The sequence below is a fragment of the Antennarius striatus genome, chromosome 8 (assembly GCF_040054535.1).
Source record: "Antennarius striatus isolate MH-2024 chromosome 8, ASM4005453v1, whole genome shotgun sequence".
Classification (NCBI taxonomy): Eukaryota; Metazoa; Chordata; class Actinopteri; order Lophiiformes; family Antennariidae; genus Antennarius; species Antennarius striatus.
This window is the reverse complement of record NC_090783.1, coordinates 18,028,785-18,050,728: the sequence shown is the minus strand read 5'-3', so window position 1 is coordinate 18,050,728 and position 21,944 is coordinate 18,028,785. Positions and strand designations below refer to the sequence as shown.

The window sequence follows — 21,944 nt, the reverse complement described above, 5'->3', positions numbered from 1 at the left end:
ACACAGATTCTTTTTATTAGAAGCGTGAAAGTGCTTGATTAGGAGGATTCGTTGGTCGTGGGTTAAGTTTTGTCGAGAATAATGTGAACCTACAGCAGCCAAGGCAGGGGTGTGACCATGTACAATGCAGCGGATGTCTGGACGTATCGAGTAGATGGCAGCATGGGGGCTGAAAAATACAGGGTCAATCCTCAAGTTGGTTGAGCCTTGTTCAATCACATCACCTACGATGTTCACCTTCACCTAGGGAAAATATTGGACAAAATCAGTTAATGCCCAGAACTCAGCTGGTGGCTGCACAACTTTATTTTCTTCACTCCACTGTTCGTGTATTACCAAGCTGATGTAATGGTTCTTAATATTTGCTGAACAGGCTTTAGAAAGGTGACAGCAGCATAGAGGTAATAGGATGTGACTGCAGTCGAGCAGAGGGAAAAATACACTAAAGCTAACCATGCCCAGATAAGTGTAATCAAATACAGTATTTCCAGGGACTTAAGCTCATCAAGAGATAGATTCAAAGCCCCTGTACACACATACACAAAAAAACAGAGTTGTTAACCTGCCAGGATTAACTAAGAAGACACGAAAACAAGTACAATTAGTAGGCATGTTGACAGAAATCATATCAGTGATTCCTCCTCTCTTTCCAAACCTCTCCTGGAAACGAATTTGAGCATTACTAGGAAAGATTACATAGTCAGGGCGTGGACACTGTTCACGCCCTGACTATGTAATGATGACTTCATTACCACTCAGTCAGCAGTAACTAGATTGCAGGACAGGACAGCAGAGCGATGGAGGGAATAATAACGGTGAAAAGTCCAGGAGGGAAAACAGTGGGATAATTACAGAAAAGCAGAATTGAAAAAAGAGGGCAAGGAGAAATACATCCTGAAAGACACTTTTGTCCACAGACATGAACTCTACAAAGCCTACTATGAAAAATAGTTTTGCCTGCAGGCTCTACAAAATTGTAATCACTGTAAAGCACATGTTGTGCTCTGATACAAAACAGAACCTGCAGGCTCCCACTTCACACTTGTCCAAGAGTTTGTGATATAACAAAATCCCTCCTGAACTCCGTTGGTAATGAAATACACCAAAACATTTAGCTTTTTAAAAAAATTAAATCCATTGGCTACTCAGCTGCTGTACATTGTCTCTTCCTTGAGAAAGTATAATGAAAGAGTATAATATAAGAGTAAGGACAATGCACGACACTAAATGGCACAAAAGGAAGCAGAAATCTGAGTTACAAATGGTGTATCCACAGACGAATGAGTCTGTGTCAAGTCTGATAATTGATTATCAGTCTAAAGAAAATTGATTATCTTTAGACTGATAATCAATTTTTTTTTAAAAAGTCAAAAGTTCTGTGCCGCCCGGTACATAATGTAGCCGCGACCCGGTACCAGGTCGCGACCCGGTGGTTGAGGACCACTGACATAGACGGATGTAACAGAGAATCAGGTAATTTTTCAAAATAAAACATCTTTCAGATTCCGAAATAAATATAACAAACTTAATGTAAGTTATCTATTCTTACTGTGTGGCCCGGTACCAAACGGCAACCCCTGGTACCGGTCCGCGGCCCGGGGGTTGCTGCTCTAAGCTATGTTTGCATGGGTTTTGTGGAAGCATGAAAGTACTCGTCATGCTCTTAATAGTGACATGGTTCAGTGTCATCTAAATACATGTGTCTTGTCTAAGCAATAACAACTCATTCATGTTGCACAGCATTAGAATTAGCCAAAATGGTTATGACTGTGAAAAATAATTGCAAAGATGATAAATATGACCCAATTCCCAATAGCTATGCTGCAATCATAACTTTTCAAATTACAGTATAATCAATTACCTTGATAACTTTACACTGTCAGCCAGCAATTTGCTAAAGATAAATTAATCTGCCATATGTTGTATAAAAATGGCATTGACTCCAGTATAATGCTTGCCATCCAGACTGACATTGAAGCAGCTTACTCAAATTATTTCTCAACTTTTTTTTAGGTTAGAAATGTCAGCCACATGTTAGACAGACAATTCAAATATTTATTCATCAAACAAGAACTAAAAATGTAGTTACCTTATTAACTTTGATTACATTTGATTACAAATTATGAAAATATGCTTGAATTGAAATCCAACTTAAATCGTATTTTATTAATAACATATAACTACCGTACGTTTTTTCTGATCAGATAAATCTTTATGTTGTGAGGTTCAAGTATTTAAGCGCAAATCTAACGTATATTACGTAAATTGAAAAATAGCTTTCCAAACTTACGTAGTTCCTAAGTTCATGATCTGACTTTGCTTTACAGAAACTAAACCAATAAGCACTGCCAGGTACAGAATTAAAAACAATTACATGACAAAACAAGTTGCTTTTTAGAATTTGACTTCAAGTGAGTTTTACTGACAAACTTGCCAAACTTTCTAGCACATCAGACAAGGAAATCTGCCATTCAGCAGTACAACTTCTGCTACTGAGTTATAAACATGTTTTAACCAATTAGAGGGAATTTAGGAAGAGACAAAGCTATCACCAAAATATTATACATATGCTGCAAGCAAAATTAGATGGACAGCTTGAACCACAGTATCAGCTGACATGAATACAGGAAAGCAGCAGACAGAAATAAGGGATGCTCTGATTGAAGGAAATAAATGGTTAAGCGAAGTATATAAGTGGGAACCCAATCCAGGAATGTCCAAAAGCTGAAATCTTTCAGGTCTTTTGGCATAGACATATCCATTCAAGGTTAAGTTTAACAATCATTCTCTCAGCTGTGGGTGTCTTATTTGTGCTTAACTTCCGAAGTTTGATGAATAAAAGAAAAATGGCTTACTTTAAAATAAAAATAAAAATAACGTGACTCAACATCTTTTACAAAATTTACTTGAAAATGAATGCAGTAGTTTTATTAAGTGTACTGTATTTTGGAATTTCATTTTGTTTTACTGTTCATACGCTGTAGTTAGTTAGAACACATTACCAAGTAGCTGGTTGCTACAGTTGATGTTTTCTCATGTGTCTTACCAGGTTTGATGCTGATGCCTCAGCAAATGACAGTCCACTGGGGATGATGAGAATGTGGTCTTGTTCTTTACTGACTCGACCCTAAGAAAAAAAAAAGTTGTAAGTAGGATACACTATATGGTAAACAAGGACTGAGCTGTTCTCATACTAAAGAATCGTACTGTAATATTGGCGTTGCCAAAGCGGGCCCAGCTGAAAAGGTCCACCAGTCTGTAAAGGCTGGCCAGTTTACAGCGGGTCAACTTTTCGCCTTTCACCATCGTGGTCAAATCCATTCCATATAGGTCATTGATGGGGGTGACCGTCCCCAAACCTAAACCAACATCATAATCATGGTTAAATCAGGGAGAAGGAGTACACACACAAACACGCACGTTATGTATTTTTATTTATTCAGGTTATTTCCGGACATGTAATTACGGCAGACTTCACCATCACTTTGGCAACATAAACAATATCCGAGAAAAGAAAAAAAGTGTTAACGGAAAGAAGTCATTTGGCATATACAGTGTTAGTGTGTGTATATAGTATATATTAGCGTGCCCTTGCGCGATCGCGCAGCAACGACGGCGACTCCACATCATTGCAAATTTTTGGTCGGCAGTCACGTGATTCCGTAGTGCATTCTATTGGCTGATGGCATCCGGAAGTGTGCTCGTTGCGTCAGTTTCGGACTTTCGTGAGACACTAAGTGCTTTAAACAGTCGCATAGAGTGTATATGTACAGTATGTACTGTATGTGTATACACACAGAAACACACACTTATATATACAGTGCGCCTTTGCACATCAACACTCGTGACTTCACCTCATCGCGGATTTTTAGTAGGCCGTCACGTGATACCGTACGAGCATTATATTGGCTGACGGCATCCATGAGTCCATGAGGCGTTCCATGAGTCTTGGACTTCCTTGGACACAAAAGTGCTTTAAACACTCGATAAGAGTGTGGGAAAAGGTAATACAGATAGAAGGTGGTTTAATGTAAGTATGGGGAGGGTTCATAAACGTTTACATTACTGTAAATAATAAATAATTCTTGCCTACACCGTGGTTATTCGTGTATGGTTCCTGGAACGCATTAACCGTGAGTACTGAGAGTGCACTGTAATGCTACTGTCAAAATGACTGCAAATAAAATGGTAATAAAAATATACAGTTCCTTTGCATTTCAATATAAAAATATACAGTTCCTTTGCATTTCAATTTACCCAACTCACTGGTGTTGCATGTTATAGGATATAAACTAAAACAATTTGTCCTCTCTTAACAAAGGCAGCAAGAGCTACAACAGAACACAAACACACATTTGTATTTTTATGGAATAATTAACTGCGAAATCCAGTTTAACATGATTCCTAATTTCCTGACTGAGATGATCCATATAGTGTTTGAAAGTTTAACACTGTTTGCTGCCAACACCTTCTTAGACATTATTGGCGTTTTTAAGGAAGAGGTAAACCATAGTGCTATACTGCATGTCATTCAGCATTAGTTGTGCATTCCAGTACTGTGATTGGAAGCAGACTGCACATATGGACTCCTGGACAGACCTCACAAAGGATCAAAATCGATGGGGAAATATACAGTTCTTCCGGAGTCTGCTTGGGTTGTTTTGTGATATTTATGCTTTAAGCATTAAAATTAAATTTTTGAGAATGGACTTCTCTTCAAATACAATCAATGTGTCTTGTTTTTTAGTGTAATAGCTGCACTTTTTGCAGTGTGGCATGCCATGCTAAATTTTCTTTTTCAGCTACATGTGTGTCAGACCACAGCACTCACTGATTGGGGAGGAATTGCAACCAACCACTGAGCTGGCCATGAAGAAATCAGCAATTTGTCTGAGGGCCAGCAAGCCAGTGGGGTTATTCCCCTTTTGTTGCTGGTCTAGGATCAGACTCTCCAACTCCTCCTTGAAGGCCTGTAAGAGAACGTACAAGAGATAGAGTTGAGAAAAGAAGACATTAGACTAAAATGACACAAATTAGGAAATAAACCTTCATAAATGCAAACGGTACAGAAATTTGTTCTGCCCCCCAAAAGCTAAATAGATTAATATTAGTTTTCAAGCATGTTATCAGGCCTGAAAATGAACAAAATCTATATGCATCCAAGGGAAATCTTTAAAGAATTTAAGTCACGTTTGGAAACCTCAATCAATTGAAAGAAGAATTCAGTTAATTTAAAGAATTGAATCACACTACTACTAAAAACAATTATAATAATACTGTAATACTGATTTTTAATTTGACTATCTACAAAGCAAAGTAAATTACTGTTTTTTGGGCACTTAAAAAATCTCTTTGTACTTAACAAACAATTACAAGTCAGATTAGAGTAGGGGGACTAGAGAAAGCAGCAAAATAATGGAAAAAAAGGGACAAAAGTAAAAAGATGTAGGAATATTGAGCATGGTAGTAAAGAGAGAAAGGACAAGGGAGACATGTTAATCATAGATTAGACGTGTTCCTTGGCTGTCAATCTGAATCACTCTTTAAGCATTGTATGAAGCGTGATCAGGATAGGCTTCCTACTCAACATGCTGGAACGCGTTTGGATATTTGTCTGCCTGGCCAGCTTGGAATCTGTGCAAGGATTGGCTGCTGGTGTGACAGAGACAGAATGTGGGTGGCTGATCCTTGCATCCAGACGACAATCAGCTCTTGAACAGACAGACAAAAGTGCCTGTATACTCTGGCATGTTCTTACGCAACATCTAACACATGTCTTTTTATTACATCCTGCTTCAAAGCGGTGATGTATTGTAATTGTCAGTGTTCATCCATTCGTCCGTTAGTATGTCCACCAAATATCTTCGCAACTGTTGCAGATAGAAAGACGAAACAAAAAGGATATTACAGTACTTGGGCGACATTCATTCATTCATCTTCTAACCCGCTTAATCCACTAACGCAGGTCGCGGGGGAGCCGGTGCCTATCCCAGCAGTCTCAGGGCGTGAGGCGGGGGACACTCCGGGCACGACGCCAGTGTACCGCGGAGCCACACACAAACAAACAACCATTCACACACACACTCACTCCTACGGTCAATTTGGGACCTGCCAATCAACCTGACCTGCCAATCAACCTGAACCTTTTGGAGGTGGGAGGAAGCCGGAGAACCCGGAGAGAACCCACGCAGACACAGGGAGAGCATGCGAACTCCGCACAGAGCGGGACTCGAACCCGGGTCGGCCGTGTTGTGAGGCGGCAGCGCTAACCACTGCGCCACAAAGGGGATGAAAATGAGATGATGACCTTGAGAAAACTAGGTCAAGGTCAAATTTAAACTTTTGTACACTCAGGAACTGGATAAGATAGAAAGATGAGGGAGAAGGCCAGTCTGAGTAAGACCGTAGATCAATGCTAGTGATTTGATTTACCTACTATCTACTAGCTTTGATCTATGGTCTAGTCCATGCACTAGTCAGGTACTACTTTCAGGGTACCCTGACCTACTAAGTCGCGGGATGTTGCAGTCTCTGACTGCTTTGGTTCTAGTTACATTTTTTATTTAGCGCACCAAGAAATTCTGTACTTCTGCTTTACATCTAAACAAATAACCATACAACAGCTCATACATCAAAAATTCAATAGAGAAATCACAACACTTTAAAATGGTATTTGTCATGTCACTACTGCAGAGGAAGACAGCATTTAAAACGAAACCTTTAACTGCTCATGATATTCAGACGGTAACCTTTTAAGATTGACTTTCTAGAAAATGACTTAAAGTTTGACGAGGCAGTCCTTTTCTAAGTCTTATTTGCAATAATGCTGCCTTTATTTTTTTTAAATTTGACTGATGTCAGAAAATCCAGACAGACAGTAACATAGTAATCATAACAGGTCTGTTAGGACACAAAAGCATGAATAAGACTGTTTGGCGCTTAGTTTGGGCTTACATGTGCAGAAGTACATGTGCGTGAATGAGAGGGACCACAGCAAATCAGTTGCCTCAATCTAACCCTGTCTCCTGCATCCTCTTCTCTTACACCAACTACCTTCATGTCCTCTTTTACAACATCCATAAACCTCTTCTTTGGTCTTCCTCTAGGCCTCCTGCTTGGCAGTTCAAAACTCAGCATCCTTCTACCAATATATTCACTATCTCTCCTCTGGACATGTCTAAACCATCTCAGTCTGGACTCTCTGACTTTATCTCCAAAACCTCTAACATGTGCTGTCCCTCTGATGTACTCATTCCTGATTCTATCCTTCCAGGTCACTCCCAAAGAGAACCTCAGCATCTTCATCTCTGCTACCTCCAGCTCTGTCTCCTGTCTTTTCCTCAGTGACACTGTCTCTAGGCCGAACAACATTGCTGATCTCACCATAGTCTTGTACAGCTTTTCTTTCATTTTAGCTGAAACTCTATCACACATCACACCTAAAACTTCTCCACCCTTTCCATGCTGCCTGTACACGCTGCTTCACCTCTTTTCCACACTCTCCATTGCTCTGGACTGTTCACCCTAAGTACTTAAAATCATCCACCTTTTTGATCTCTTCTCCCTGTAACGTCACTCTTCCACTTGGGTCCCTCTCATTGACACACATGTGCTCTGCTTTACTGCGGCTAACCTTCATTCCTCTCCTTTCCAGGACAAACCTCCACCTCTCTCCTCCACCTGTTCCCTGCTCTTACTACAGATCACAATGTCATCTGCAAACATCATAGTCCATGGAGATTCCTGTCTAACCTCGTCTGTCAGCCTGTCCATCAACATAGCGAACAAGACGGGGCTCAGAGCTGGTCCCTGATGCAGTCCCACCTCCACCTTGAACTCCTCTGTCACACCTACAGCACACCTCACCACTGTCTTACAGTCCTCATACATGTCCTGCACTGCTCCAACATACTTCTCTGCCACTCCAGACTTCCTCATACAATACCACAGTTCCTCTCTGGGCACCCTGTCATTGGCTTTTTCCAGATCTACAAAAACACAATGCAGCTCCCTCTGGCATTCTCTGTACTTTTTATCAACATCCTCAAAGCAAATACTGCATCTAAATCAATTATAGCAACATAAAATGAAGAAAAATTCTTGCTCTTCTGCAATGTGAGTAAATCATGTGGGGCACTTGCGCAGCTGTGTGATTGTAGTGGAAATACACAAATACTGCTGGAAAATAGCCGGTTTTATACATGATAGAGGTGATGCAAAATCTAGTAGTGTGTTAGTATATGTCTGTATTTCGTTTCTCTACCATTACCTATGGTGTCATAAATTATGGTAATAATCAGTCGGTTTGGTTCTTTGACGTGGTTGTGTGACGTCTATAAAAAGGTGTGGCCGCGGGGTTCTTCTGTGCCAGTGACAATAAAGGAGCGGGGCTGACGCCGGTCTTTTTCCCATTTAAGAGAAGTTATAAACACCTCAGTCCTGAACGCTACATTGGTGGCGATAGGAACCACTTACAGTATTATGGGATGTATTTATTCAATTTTGACAAAGGAGAACATCACTGAAGGCCTTGGTGTGAAATGCACGGCCCGCCACTGTTGGTTACACAGTATTTAATTGAACTCTTACAATTATCTGAGAATAATTTTGCTACTTTTAGGTCATCAGACATTTTTGTTGTGTTACTTGTTAAAAAGAGTTACTTGTTGCTATGAAGTTAAATTTCAGACATAATGAAAGGAGTTTGCTGTAATGAGGGACATTCACTGTTTTATTTCTATGAACCTTTTTGTCACCAGCATTTTTTATACTTGCACTTTGTATGTTGTAAAAACAATTTGCTGAGATAATCAGCTCTTTGTTGCATATTGTGGTGCTGATGGGTTTTCCCTCTCGCAGAGTATGACACATTCTGCTTTGTCTCCATAGAAACCAATTATATGAAATCAACAAACAAGAAACCTTAGCTTCTATCCCGGGGACAGTGGCTCCTTAGCCACAATCGCTTCATCATGAATCTATTTCAAAGCAATCTTAACATATTTCACTATCACAAAAGCATCATGTGATCCATTGTTAAAATAAAGGGTTTGAGCAGATTTAATATCACAATCTACAGCAATTCACAAATGCAAAATCACCTTATAAAATGTTTTAATCAAATAGTACTTCATTCATCCAAGCCAGGTTGAAGAGCTCACTTTTACAAGAAAAAAATTTGATCATACCACAGAAATATATCTGTATGACGTTGAAATGGCAAAACCTGGTTTTTCACTATTGAAATGTAGCAGTCCTAAATTTGGCTAATAATCAGATTTGGACTTGAGCAAAACTTCAGTGGAGGAGTGTGAGAGATGATGTAATTTTCCACGACAAGGTTCATACTGTTTTATACTTCATTATTGATGACATTCTTTCTTCTGGAGGTTTGAAATTATTAGTCTTGTAGATAGGTTTGTTTTGTTCTGCAGGTTATTTTGAATAAAAAAGGACATGCATCATAGTAGACACTTCTTGCAGAGATATCTTAAGTTTCGCTCAGTCAGTCAGTAGGGCTCTTACGAGGAGGGGGGGTGTCCCATCCCTGTGCGTTGAGCCAACCAGATGAGCCAGTTTTTTCCAGCGCCGGCGGTCTTGTGGTAGCTGCTCTGCATCCTCCACAGCAACTCCGTGTTGTTGGATGTCGCCCGAAATGACATCGAGCCATCGGGTGCTGGGCTTGCCTTAAGGTCATTTCCAGCCTGAGGTATTAGGGTCGAACTGGAGAATGGCTCTCTTTGGGTGATCAGGGGGAAGGCGGAGGACATGACCAAACCAGAGGGTGCAACGTTGCGCAGCCTGGAAAGATGCTCTGGGCTGGCACGTGCGGGCTCTAAGCATTTCGTAGGAAACCCGCTGGGGCCACCTGATGTTTTGGATGGTTCTGAGAGTCCTGCCATCAAAGCAATCTATACTGAAAGCCAGGGTCTTGTTTAAGAGCCATGTTTGTGTCTCACGTAAGTCCAAAAATGGGGTCCGGAGGGTGTGTTCCAACTATAAGGGGATTACACTCCTCAACCTCCCGGGGAAAGTTTATTCCAGGGTACTGGAGAGGAAGATTAGACCTATAGTAGAACCGCGGATTCAGGAGGAACAATGCGGTTTTCGTCCCGGTCGTGGAACACTGGACTAGCTCTACACTCTCCATCGAGGGCTCGAGAGTTCATGGGAGTTTGCCCAACCAGTCCACATATGTTTTGTGGATTTGGAGAAGGCATTTGATCGTGTCCCTCACGGTATCTCATGGGAAGTGCTTCGGGAGTATGGGGTTCGGGGCCCTTTGCTGAGGGCTGTCTGGTCCCTGTATGACCAAAGCCAGAGCTTGGTTCGCATTGCCGGCAGTAAGTCAGATCTGTGCATGGTGGACTCTGGCAGGACTGCCCTCTATCAGCGGTTCTGTTCATAATCTTTTTGAACAGAATTTCTAGGCAAAGCCAGGATCCGGAGGGAGTTCGGTTTGGGGACCAAAGGATTTCATCTCTGCTTTTTTGCAGACGATGTTGTCCTGTTCGCCTCATCAAACCTGGACCTTCAACGTGCACTGGGACGGTTTGCAGCTGAGTATGACTAGAGTGGGATGAGGATCATCACCTCTAAATCCGAGGTCATGGTTCTTGACTGGAAAAAGGTGGTGGACCCTCTTCAGGTCGGGTGGAGAGTCCTTGCCCCAAGTGGAGGAGTTTAAGTATCTTGGGGTCTTCTTCACGAGTGAGGGAAGGATGGAACGTGAGATTCACAGACGGATCGGTGCAGCATCTGCAGTGATGCAGTTGCTGTATAGGTCTGTCATGGTGAAGAAGGACCTGAGTCGCAAGACGAAGCTCTCGACTTACTGGTCAATCTACTTTTCTACTCTCACCTATGGCCATGAGCCTGTAGGACTTACACACCCATCAATCACAGAGGAACATTAACATTCATGTCCTTTGTATTCAGGTTGCTGTTTATCATTTGATGAATGTACGTTCACTATACTAGCCATTAATGTTCCAGTTGGTTTCCACCCACTTTGAAGAAAAAAGTCTGGCTTCAGCATATTGTTTACAAACTATTGAGTGTGTTAAGGATGGACAGGTAAATGAACAGTGAGTTCAACTGATCTTTCTTTGGCGTAGTGCAACCACAAATGAGATGGATGACAACAATGAAAGTCAAACAGAACCACAAAGGTCAGGTCTTGATATCTAAACAAGACCTCTGAGCTAATGGGAACTGTTTATACATCACAATGATCAATTTCTTACATAATAAATATTTCAGCTCTCATTGTTAACAAATATTGATGAGAGGAGCTTGAATAATATTAAATAGAAAGTCTAATTGACAGTCGCAGCTCATGTTAGCATACTCTTAAATATACCATGGATTTTGAATATGAAGTTTAACCAATTAACTACACTAATCTAAAATCAAACCAATAGACTACACTAAACTAAAATCAAGCATGGCTTAAAGGCACTCAACACAATACAAAGGCAGCTGTGATCCTCCTTTTTGGATAATGTGTTTATGAAACTGAAAGGCTGATCTAACAGCTCTTTCTCCCTGACTGCCTGTTATTAATTAAAAACATGATGAATCGCCACTGACACGCTGCTGCCAGCTGAGCAACAAACCATGCAAAAAATATAGTTGGCTAGAGGTGCTCAATGATGGCTCAACTGGGTAACCCTATAAATGTACTCCCTCATTTACTCACCCCTTAAATGCACCCGAGTATTCTTATATCATCAGTAATCAAGTCATATTACAGAAAAGCATGGATTATCCCGTAAAACATTGCATTACCATCACTAGGCTGTTGCCGTTCCAGACAACTGGAAACCAAGGAAACCATGAAGCATATGCACCATGCAGGCTGAAAGTGTAAAATGATTATTATGCCAACAATTACACAGAATCCATGACACACATTTATCAGCTTAATTTAGTCAATCACAGCCCATTATTTCCTTGAACAACAATATCCTTTACCCAAATATAACTTAAATTTGTCCCTATCAACTCGGAACCCTTCCAAGTGCATTAGTAACTTCAGTGCAATTCAAATAAGCAAACACACAGACATCTCTTAATGTAATATCACATTAGAAACAATCAGAGACTAGTCTTGAGTCAAGAGTGCAGAGTAAATTTCCTAATATGAGGCTGATTTGAAATACAGGAGTTTGTTTTAAAGTCTGGCAAATGTGATCCAAATGTTCAAAGGGCACAATCTAAAATAGTACGATAGAAGAACATCATGCCACATCGGCCCCTGGACTTTGAATTTATCTATTATTTTATTGAGTACGCGGAGATGGATACGTATATATATGCAGGTTCAAACAAAATATTCAGGTTCATGGAAGACGTGTAAATACTAAAAAAATCTAAGAGAAATATGGTATTAAATCATATATTTATGTTCAAGCTTGTACTATGTCTGTACTAGTTCTTCTGAATTTTTGAAGCTGTTAAGTCCAAGCTGCTCTGGTCCTTGGATGGGTGAAGTCATTTACAGTATAGCAGAAGGGAAAGGTGAGTTACATGCTCACATGTTAAGACAATTTACAGTTAGAAAAACAGAGGCCTGTCCATTTTATGTATTTGAACTCAGGACTTTCATATTGAGAAGATTTCTATAATCACTGATCCACTGTGCAGCCCATAACCTGCCCTATTGTCACAATTTTCAGGGACATTGCTTTTTTAAAAAAACTGATGGGGTCAGGTACGCTGCCATATGGGTGGCAGTGAAGACCGGAGCACACGATGGAACAGACCCAGGCAGCAGAAGATTGCTTTGGGGACGTAGATTGTCACGTCATTGGCGGGGAAGGAACCAAAGCCTGTGTAGGAGGCGGACTAATACTAGTTGGCTCTGGTCGGGCTAACCTCCATGCATAGCCTCTGTTCTGGAACCAAACTGCTAGACATGGGTTGGACCTTGTTCTTTTCTGGAGTTGCGTCAGGCATGAGGTGCAGTCCGGGTGTAGGGATACTCAAAAGCCCCCAGCTGAGCACCGCTGTGTTGAAGAGTACCCAGGTGGATGAGGGGGTTGCCTCCCTATGCCTTAAGTGTACCTGGTACCAGAGCATCCTGCAATGATTGATCTTGTCATCGCATCATCTGACCTTAGACTGTTTGTATAGCAAGGATGGAACACTTTTGACCTCAACTGAGGATGTTGTCGGTCGGTGGAAGGAACATTTTCAGGAACTCTTGAATCCAACCACCCCAACAGACCCACCCTCTATATGAGAGGCAGAGTGGAAGGATGAAGGGGAACTGGAATCAATCTCTCTGGGTGAAGACACCAAGGTGGTTAAACAACTTCACGGTAGCAAAGATTCACCCTGAAATGCTGAAGGCCCTGGGTGTTGAGGGGCTGTCATGCATGACAAGCCTCATTAACATTGTGTGGAAGTCTTGGACAGTACTGAAAGACTGGCAGATTGGGATGGTGGTTCCTCTTTTTAAAAAGGGGAACCAAAGGTTGTGTACCAACTACAGGGGATCATACTCCTCAGCCTCCCTGGGAAAGTTTTCTCCAAGGTGCTGGAAAGGAGGGTCAGGCTGATTGTCAATCCTCGGATTGAGGTAGAACAATGTGCATTCCATCCTGGTCATGGAACAACGGACCACCTCACTCTCACGGGGATCCTGGAGGGGGCTTGGGACTATGCCAATACAGGCTACATGTATTTGGACTTGGATAAGGATTACGATCATGTCCCCACGGATATAATGTGGGAGGTACTGCAGGAGTATGGGGTGAGGGGGCCTGTCCTTAGGGCCATTCAATCCCTGTACGCCCAAAGTGAGAGTTGTATTTGAGTTCTTGACAATCAGTTAGAAATGTTCAAGATGGGTGTCGGCCTTCACCAGGGTTGCGTTTTGTCACCAATTCTGTTTGTGATTTTCAAGGACAGGATATTGAGGTGTAGTCATGGTGAGGAGGGTTTAAAGTTTGGTGGGCTGAGGACTGCATCGCTGCTTTGGAAGACGATGTGGTTCTGTTTGCATCATCGGCCTGTGACCTGCAGCACTCACTGGTCCGGTTTGCAGTCGAGTGGGAAGTGCTGGGGATGAGGATCAGCACCTCCATAGGCCATGGTTCTTAGCAGGAAACCGGTGGATTACCATCTCCGAGTGGGGAGTGAGGTCCTTCCCCAAGTGAAGGAGTTTAAGTATCTTGGGATCTTGTTCAAGAGTGAGGGCACAATGGAGCCTGAGATTGGACGGGGAATCTCACGCACTGTTGCAACAAAGTGGGAGCTAAGCTGAAAGGCAAAGCTCTCCATCTAAAGTTTGATCTTTGTTCCTACGGTTATGAGAGAAAAAAAAGAGAATGCAGATACAAGTGGCTGAAATGGGTTTTTCTCAGGTGGGTTGCTGGTGTCTTCCAAACACTGCTATTTGGCTCAGAGCACAGCCGCTGCTCCTTCACGTTGAAAGGAGTCAGTTGTGACGGTTTGGGCATACAGTGAGGATACCACCAGGGCACCTCCCAAAGGAAGATGTTACTGGCATGTACAGATGAGAGGAAACCTTTGGGCAGACCCAGGACGAGTTGGAGTTGATGTGGCAGGGGAAAGGGAAGTTTGGGGTTTCCTATTAAAGCTGCTGGCCCCAAGACCTGCCTCTGGATGAGCAGATGAAGATGAAAGGATCAAAGAGGCTTCTTTAGTTGTAAAGTCAAGCTAGTGGTATTTGTGTTGGAGCAGAAAACAACCAAAGAACCAAATCCACCAAGACAATAATTCTAATTTAGAGAATTATTCTCCTAATGAGAATTATTGAAATGACTTCATAACAAAGTAATTTTGACACCCACCCTTAAGTGAGCTTTTAGGGTGAGCTGCACTCAGATGTGAATGGTTGTTGTGATTTCTAAGGAGGTCAATACTGCATTGTGGTTGACTGATAGATGGTGTTGTAGTCCTTCTTTATTCAGAAAGGGTTTCTGTCGTTTTACAAAAATGTCATCCTTAAGTCCTTTCTCAAACTATCTGTGTTCTATAGATAAAACCTGGACAATACTCTTCTCAATGGAGTGGCCTGTGTCTTTCAGGTGCAGTTGGACTGTGGGGTCTAATCATGAGGAGTTGGCTCTCTTGTGTTGAGCCATACATTCATGGAGCCGTTGTTTGATCTCTCCAATGTACAGGTCACTGCATTCATCACCGCACTGGACAACATATACTACATTGCTTTGTGTCATGGTGTTTTGTCCTTGGGGGGGACCAGCCCTTGTCTCTGTGTGTTACCAATACTGAAAATTTGTCTTGAATTTTTCAAACACACCGCCATCATAGTTTATAGTTACCTTGATTTGGATGACTGAGAACCTAAACAGACATTCTACGGTATGTTATCATGTCTCTTTGGTGTTCTACTCTATGTGCCTACGAATTCATATTCTTTAGATAAGACCCCTCTTCCCGCCTTTCACTTACAGGACTCTGTAAGATCTGTGTCACACGTTTCTTCTGCTCCAAAACATTGAAGTCCTGCCGAAGGTCAGGTGACATGTTCCTGGCCCTCACATATTCTGGATTGTTGACTTCCACCTGGTCAAAGTAGCAACCCTTAGTGCCTCTGCGAGGCAGAGGAGGGGCTGTCACCACCCCTTGATTGCTGTCCACACTCATGCCTGAGTTACCTCACCGGTTCGCTCAATGGCTAATTTTCAGACACTCACCTGAAAAGAAAAGGAGAAACAGACAGGTTAGTGCAGTGGTCCTCAACCCTTTTTGTGCCATAGACCGGTTTCATCTAAAGCAATATTTTCATGGACCGACCTTCATTTGCTTAATAATCGTTAATGATGCCAGAACGGCTGTAGTCTAATAATAAGTCACCACAGTGGTCTTACGTCAAATGCAGACATCAACAGGCAATAAACATTTTTTCATATACTGATAATCAACATCTCTGTAAACAAAATAATTGTAAGAAATTATATTAAAAACTTGATTCAAGTGACTGCACTGATGAGGTTTATTTTGAAATATAGCAACTGAAAATCAGTGCAATCACCAAAAGAGAAATGCTGATCACTTCTATTTAAAAAGGTGAAGTCAAACAATAATACTAATGAGTGGGAGCCCTGAATGACTACCAAGGTTTAAATATATAAATATATACCCTAATTCTACTCTTTTTTTCATTGATGTTGTTATTAATATAAATCAATAAAATTAACAGTTTAATTTTTATATTTTACTATTGGGAAAAACTCAAACCTTGCATACAGCTTCTACCATATATTCTGTTGTTACTTTTGGGAAGCATAAACGTCATTTTGGGATGCACAAATTTTTTTGAAGAGCGTCCCAGGGATGCACTACTTTCTTGAAGTGAAATGAACTCAGCTTTAACAAATACACACAACACTAATGCCTGATATTTGTTTATTTTTATTCTGTCAACAAAGAGCAATTAATTATTCAACTGAACAGGAATACTGAAAACAGCTTTGTGAGATTGTGAGAAATTCATGTACTTTCAGAGCAGATGTAAGACAGAGAGCGAGCAAAGTTTACAAAAGGCAACCTGCTGCTTTCCACTTCCAAATACCCAGTGGTCATCTGGCAGCAATATGATCACAGTTCTGAGGTTATTCTACAATACGTGACACTTTCCACTGACACTTCCTCCATATTTATTGTTTCTGTAGTTCCAAGTCTGAATAATGATAATGAAAAAACTAACAAACTCACAAAAAAAAACCCAGAAGTTTCAAGAGAAGATTTTGTTGTGAACATGCTGCTAAGCTACTCAGTCAGGTCAAATGCAACTTATACGTGTATGATATTAGTGGAGTCATACAATAAGCAAACAATGGGGTAAAGAAATCCTTTCAACTGGACTACAGTCCACAGTGATATAGTGGGTTATCACTCAAAGTTCCATCTTCATTAAATCTATGGAAGAAAACTCCTGTTGAAAATTTGCATCCATAGTACTGAATTTTAAGTTATGAGACAGTGGTTTTTATTTATCTGTTATTCAAACTTTAAATTTGTACAGGTTACTGGAGAAAATGAAATTAATCTTTCAACAATAATTTCAGCTTTCAATTCTTTTCCCTCACATTTTTTCTGCACCCTTTTAAGGTGGCTACAGCAATTAAAAGAGAATTGAAAGCAGCACACAGTATATAAGATATAACGCTGTCAGTAGAAGGCCATGCCTGAAATTTGAGGAATGAGTGGTATTCTGAGGGGATGAATGCAGCAGCTGTAGCCTAACCGAAAATAAAGTTACGATCCCCATTACCAGGCTCTGAAGCCAGGCCCTCCTCTCCTTTGCTCTTACTCATACATACATGCTGGAGTTGTGTGTCTGGTGACCATCCCATCCCCGTTCTGTCACCAAACACAACTCCAGCAATCCCCAGCATGAACTTCCTCCCCTCCTGCTTCCATCAATAGATCATTGTCCCCATTAATAACACCCTGTATCTGGTCTCACCCAGAAAGATCAATGGTTGAAGAGGTTTTGGATGGTGATAGAGGAGAGTGGTGGTGGCTTTGGACATGTGAGAAGTGGAAGAGTGCACAATTAACTTGATCATCACATTAAAGCATTATTTTTTAGTTTTTTGATTTGCTTTTACACATTCTAATGAATTGATTCAAGTTTCACAATATTTATTGAGTCCAGAGGCCAAAAAGAAATTTGATACTTGGTAGCCATACAAAGATAAATTGAAGAACAGTCCTGTATTGTCATTGGTTGAGTATTGAGCATCAATAATCTATAGCAGACAGTCAAGGCAGGCTGTGTTTACAGAAGGGCACGAGACTGCAACCACCGCCCAAGGCAAGGTGACCGCAACCGCTCACTCCAATACTAACAGAGACCCCGCCTCCCTCTCAAACATGTTTAGCAGCTTCAAGGACATAAAGTATCAGGCTGTCCAAATATATTTCTTCATACTATTATTTTATTTAGTGTGTCATCCCCACACCTTTGCCTCATTCGGCTGATTAGCCTGAGGTTTTTTAAGCTGGCTTCTCCTGTTTTGTGTCACATTGTTTTCTTCCCTCCCCAACCATCAAGTTGGTTGGACTTTAACAGGTTTCTTGTGTTTCCTGGATTTTTGCTGATCTCATTAAACCATGACCGAAAACTTCTCCACTGGTGTTCTGCATATGGGTCCTAACCCTACACAAGTTGTCATATTATTATGACAAGTACTTTTTGTTTAGTATATCAGGTAAAAATCACCCGGCTTTAGTAATGGTACTACTATTTTAAACGATAGTGTTCTAAGGTTAAGGCCGTTTTTCTTAGACTCAAATCTGCTGCTGATCTTTTCAATTGAACTATTCATTATTTATTATTATATTAAGTAATCAATTAATGGAAACTAATGAAAAAAAATATAATAAAGAAATGACAGCTCTAAACATCTTATCTTATCCATGTAGTCTCAAAAAACTGAAACTACTGTTATGTAATCATGTCTGATGAAAGACAGACTTTGAGAGGCTGTAAAAGCTAATTTTCTACTTGAAATGTGATTAAACTCAGTTCATTTTAAGAGACATTAACATTCATGGTTCTATTAACAAGACAAAAGACATTTTTATTGTGAATCCTTTATTCTGTCTTGCTAAATATTACTGATGTCATAGTAATGCACAACTGTAGTAAAATCTAACATTAAAATATTTTTTTATTTGCTAGAGTGAGTTCCTTCTTTTGTTTTCAATTACGCAAACTTATCTCGAAGACAAAATGTCTACCCATAATGCCTCAGTGGTTTTCTGACATTTGGAGCTGGAACAAAGCATGTCTCAGACAGTACAGAACTCGTCTTTATCTGATGACAACCAACTCATCTGGAACCTATGCCTACCCATACATATGTGGCTCCATCTCTTTGCCTGGTTCTCTTTTTCTGTCTCACTTAATCTTTTACTGCACCGTTTACCAAATGTACTTGAGAACTTTGACTGATTGCAAGTTTGGTAGAAGGATAAAAGGAATAAAATTAGTTGTGAAACACTGACATTACAGGCTTTAAAATACAAACGCAATGAATACGATGCCACCACACGCCCCCCCATTAATGTACACACACCTTATGACTTTATGTTGACTGGAAAAGCTTCAAATTGTGGCTGCTTGAATTTCAACCATTAAAAATAGACACACCACCTTTTGGGTCATGTTGCGACCCCAAAGGCAGTGATACCAAAAAAGAAACTGTATGTTGACTAATTATATCCATACACAAAGTAAATGACAGTTAACACATATGTGCATGAGCAAATCTGTACACAAATGGCATGCAGTGTCGACCCTGTGAGTGCAAGTCATGTACACATAGATAAGTAGATCTACTGTATGCGTCTGAGAATGGCTGCATGAAAGGGTGAAAACCACTGCTGTGTGATTGAAAAATTTTGCAGCTTACATGTTTTACAACAGTGTTACTGTGAGATTATACAACATTTTAGAGTGAGACCACTGACATGCCAGAGGTTCGCATTTGGTCTGTAACTGACACATGATTGCAACTGGTTGAAGTCTGGGGTGTTGCATTCTTGAGTTACCCCATTTCAGAGCAGTGTCGGGTTCTTAATTATTTCTTTTTTACATACACTCTGAATTACTGATTCATGTTTGAGTTATAGCAGGGGTCACCAAATGGCGGTCCGGATCCGGACCACGTGATGGTTCTGTCCAGACCCGTGACCACTCCATGATAAATTCACGAGAGTAGATTTTCTTGGAAAATTTTTCCTGATGGTCACAGCTACAGACTGCAGGCGCTGCTCCTCCTGTTAATACGGTAATAGCTCCACTCAGTTCAGCCAATCAAATAGTTTGTTTACCTGCTCTGTCAGCGCACCTGGAATAGAGACAGCTTGCTGCTGCTTCTGCGTGTACCGCTACAGTGGAGCACAGAGGAAGGGAGAAGTGAAGACAGAGTAGTTCCAAACGAAGGGAGGTTAATGAGGAAAACCGCTGGTTAACAATGAGTGGCTCATATGCGCCGAACATTTAGCATTAATTAAAAATGGTAACGTGAAGAGCCACTGTGAAACAAAGCACAGAGCTTTTGAGCAAATTTATCCCCTGAAGTCCGAGCTGAGGTCAAAATAACTGAGAAAAATGCGAACGAATGCTCACTAAAGGCATTGTTGTTTTTTTTGGCAACAAAAAAATCTTTTAGTGATGGGACAGTTGTGAATAAGTGCTTAAAAGCTGCTGTTGAGACATTATTGAAAATCAGAAATATCAATGGATAATGTCCTGACACAGCTTGATGCAGCTATTCAGAGAGCCCCATGCATATCTTTGACCATTGATGAGTCTACAGATGTTACTGGTAATGCCCACTGTTACTGTTAATGTTACTATTTGTATTGTTCCCCTGAAAGAACCAGTTTTTATTTATGCTTTCTGAAGATGTTAATGTTTTTTTACTTGAAGTTTAGGCCTTCAGTTCTTTAGGCTGGGAGGTCTTTATAAGAAAAAAAGTTTATTCAGCTATGTTTGCACTTTATTTTTAATTCTGGGGTTTGTCTGTGCTCTTCAATCTTACATAAATAAAATAAATAAATTTAAAATCCTTTATTTACGGTAAAAGAGCTAGCTGTGCATTCAGTTAAATAATATCCGGCATTGAAAATAGATAATAACTGAAAATATGGACATAGGGGCCGGCTATAAGACACAAATTGGGCTTGGGTTCGGACCTTTTAATAACAGGGAATTTTAATAACTGGACCTCCGAGACTTTAATTGAATACCAATGAGTTATAGTCATGAAAAGAAAGCTGGAAGAGGCTCCTGCGAAGACAAAGTTGTGTCTTCCCTCATTCTTCCAACCTCTGCTGTTGTGCACACTAGAGATAACAGTCACAGCTAATCTTAACAGGAGCTCAAACTCACTGCACTGTGAAGTGTGTGTATAGCGCATGCATGTTTGAAGTCAAGCAAGCACACCAACACGGAATTCCCCTAAAAGCATGGAGTTGGTTTGAGGGACAGGGACTATTTAGCAGAAGGTGGGAAAGTAAAAACAAACGATGAGATGAATTCTTGTCAAATAAAGGATTGTCTTTAAAGATCCACTGCATGAAGAATACATTATATATGACAGAGGGACCAATGGTGATGACAAAAGAAAACAGCACATGAAAAAATGAACAAGAAAGAAGCCAAATGCAACCAACCTTGTATTTCTTGCTTGGTCAGTGAATGTGAGAGAACAGGCAGTGTTATTGGTCTGAGGCGAAACACATTTCTCTGTTGCTCACCGTCTGTGCTAAAGTTCCACCACTGAGTTTCAGAGAAAAGCTCATAAAAAAAAAAGAGAAACAAAAACTTAATGGAAAAAAATGACAAAGTCAGAAAACCAGTCGGTTCACTTGTCCTTCCATATTTTCCATGCAAATGCTCTCAAGTTTAACTGTCTGTAGACAATAGATTCTCCAAGATTCCTGTGGGCTCTGATACTCGACTGCCTTGGTATTCATCAGAGAAGTATCAACAGCTGTGTGTGTGTGTTTAAGGGAGAGGATACATTTGCCTGTGAGTGGGTGCATGTCTGTGTTTGCTCTCTGAAAATGTGGGTGTGTCTCTGGCAAAGAAGCTAAAGGACCACGTGATGCAGCCTTAATCCCTTCCAGGCCACTGGCTGGCAACACACATACACAAATTCAGGCAAATACACACATGCAGACCTCTTAGACCAATCAGAGCTTCGGTTGACTCACACTAATCACCCCTCCTCCTTGTCTGTGCTCTTTTGCTCTCTATATGTCCATGATTCACACTGCCTGCTACCCTGCCTTCTGTGACTGTACTGAAGGTCAGTGTTTATGGGTTTATAAATCTGAGACAAACGTTACTAAAAAGTAGAACCTTCTTTTCCTACCGGATTTTCCCTTCAGGGGTCGCCACAGCGAATTGTCTCAATCTAATCCTGCCT

General features: G+C 40.8%; 1 protein-coding gene across 10 annotated transcripts in view; it reads right to left on the bottom strand.

Annotated features, from left to right (window-relative positions):
• The window catches only part of add3a (adducin 3 (gamma) a), an 85,597-nt gene that overhangs the window by 25,909 nt on the left and 37,744 nt on the right, over positions 1-21,944 (bottom strand). For 4 of the 10 annotated variants that reach the window (XM_068320709.1, XM_068320714.1, XM_068320710.1 and 1 more), the window contains 5 exons: positions 15,445-15,689; positions 4,832-4,970; positions 3,208-3,359; positions 3,047-3,127; positions 94-243 (listed from right to left, as the gene is read on the bottom strand). In XM_068320709.1, the coding sequence (XP_068176810.1) occupies positions 94-243; positions 3,047-3,127; positions 3,208-3,359; positions 4,832-4,970; positions 15,445-15,639 (717 nt within the window). In that variant the 5' untranslated portion in view covers positions 15,640-15,689. Of the gene's footprint in view, positions 1-93; positions 244-3,046; positions 3,128-3,207; positions 3,360-4,831; positions 4,971-15,444; positions 15,690-19,839; positions 19,897-21,186; positions 21,544-21,944 lie in introns of those variants that run through there. The other 6 variants (XM_068320712.1, XM_068320708.1, XM_068320717.1 and 3 more) reach the window with 6 other exon arrangements.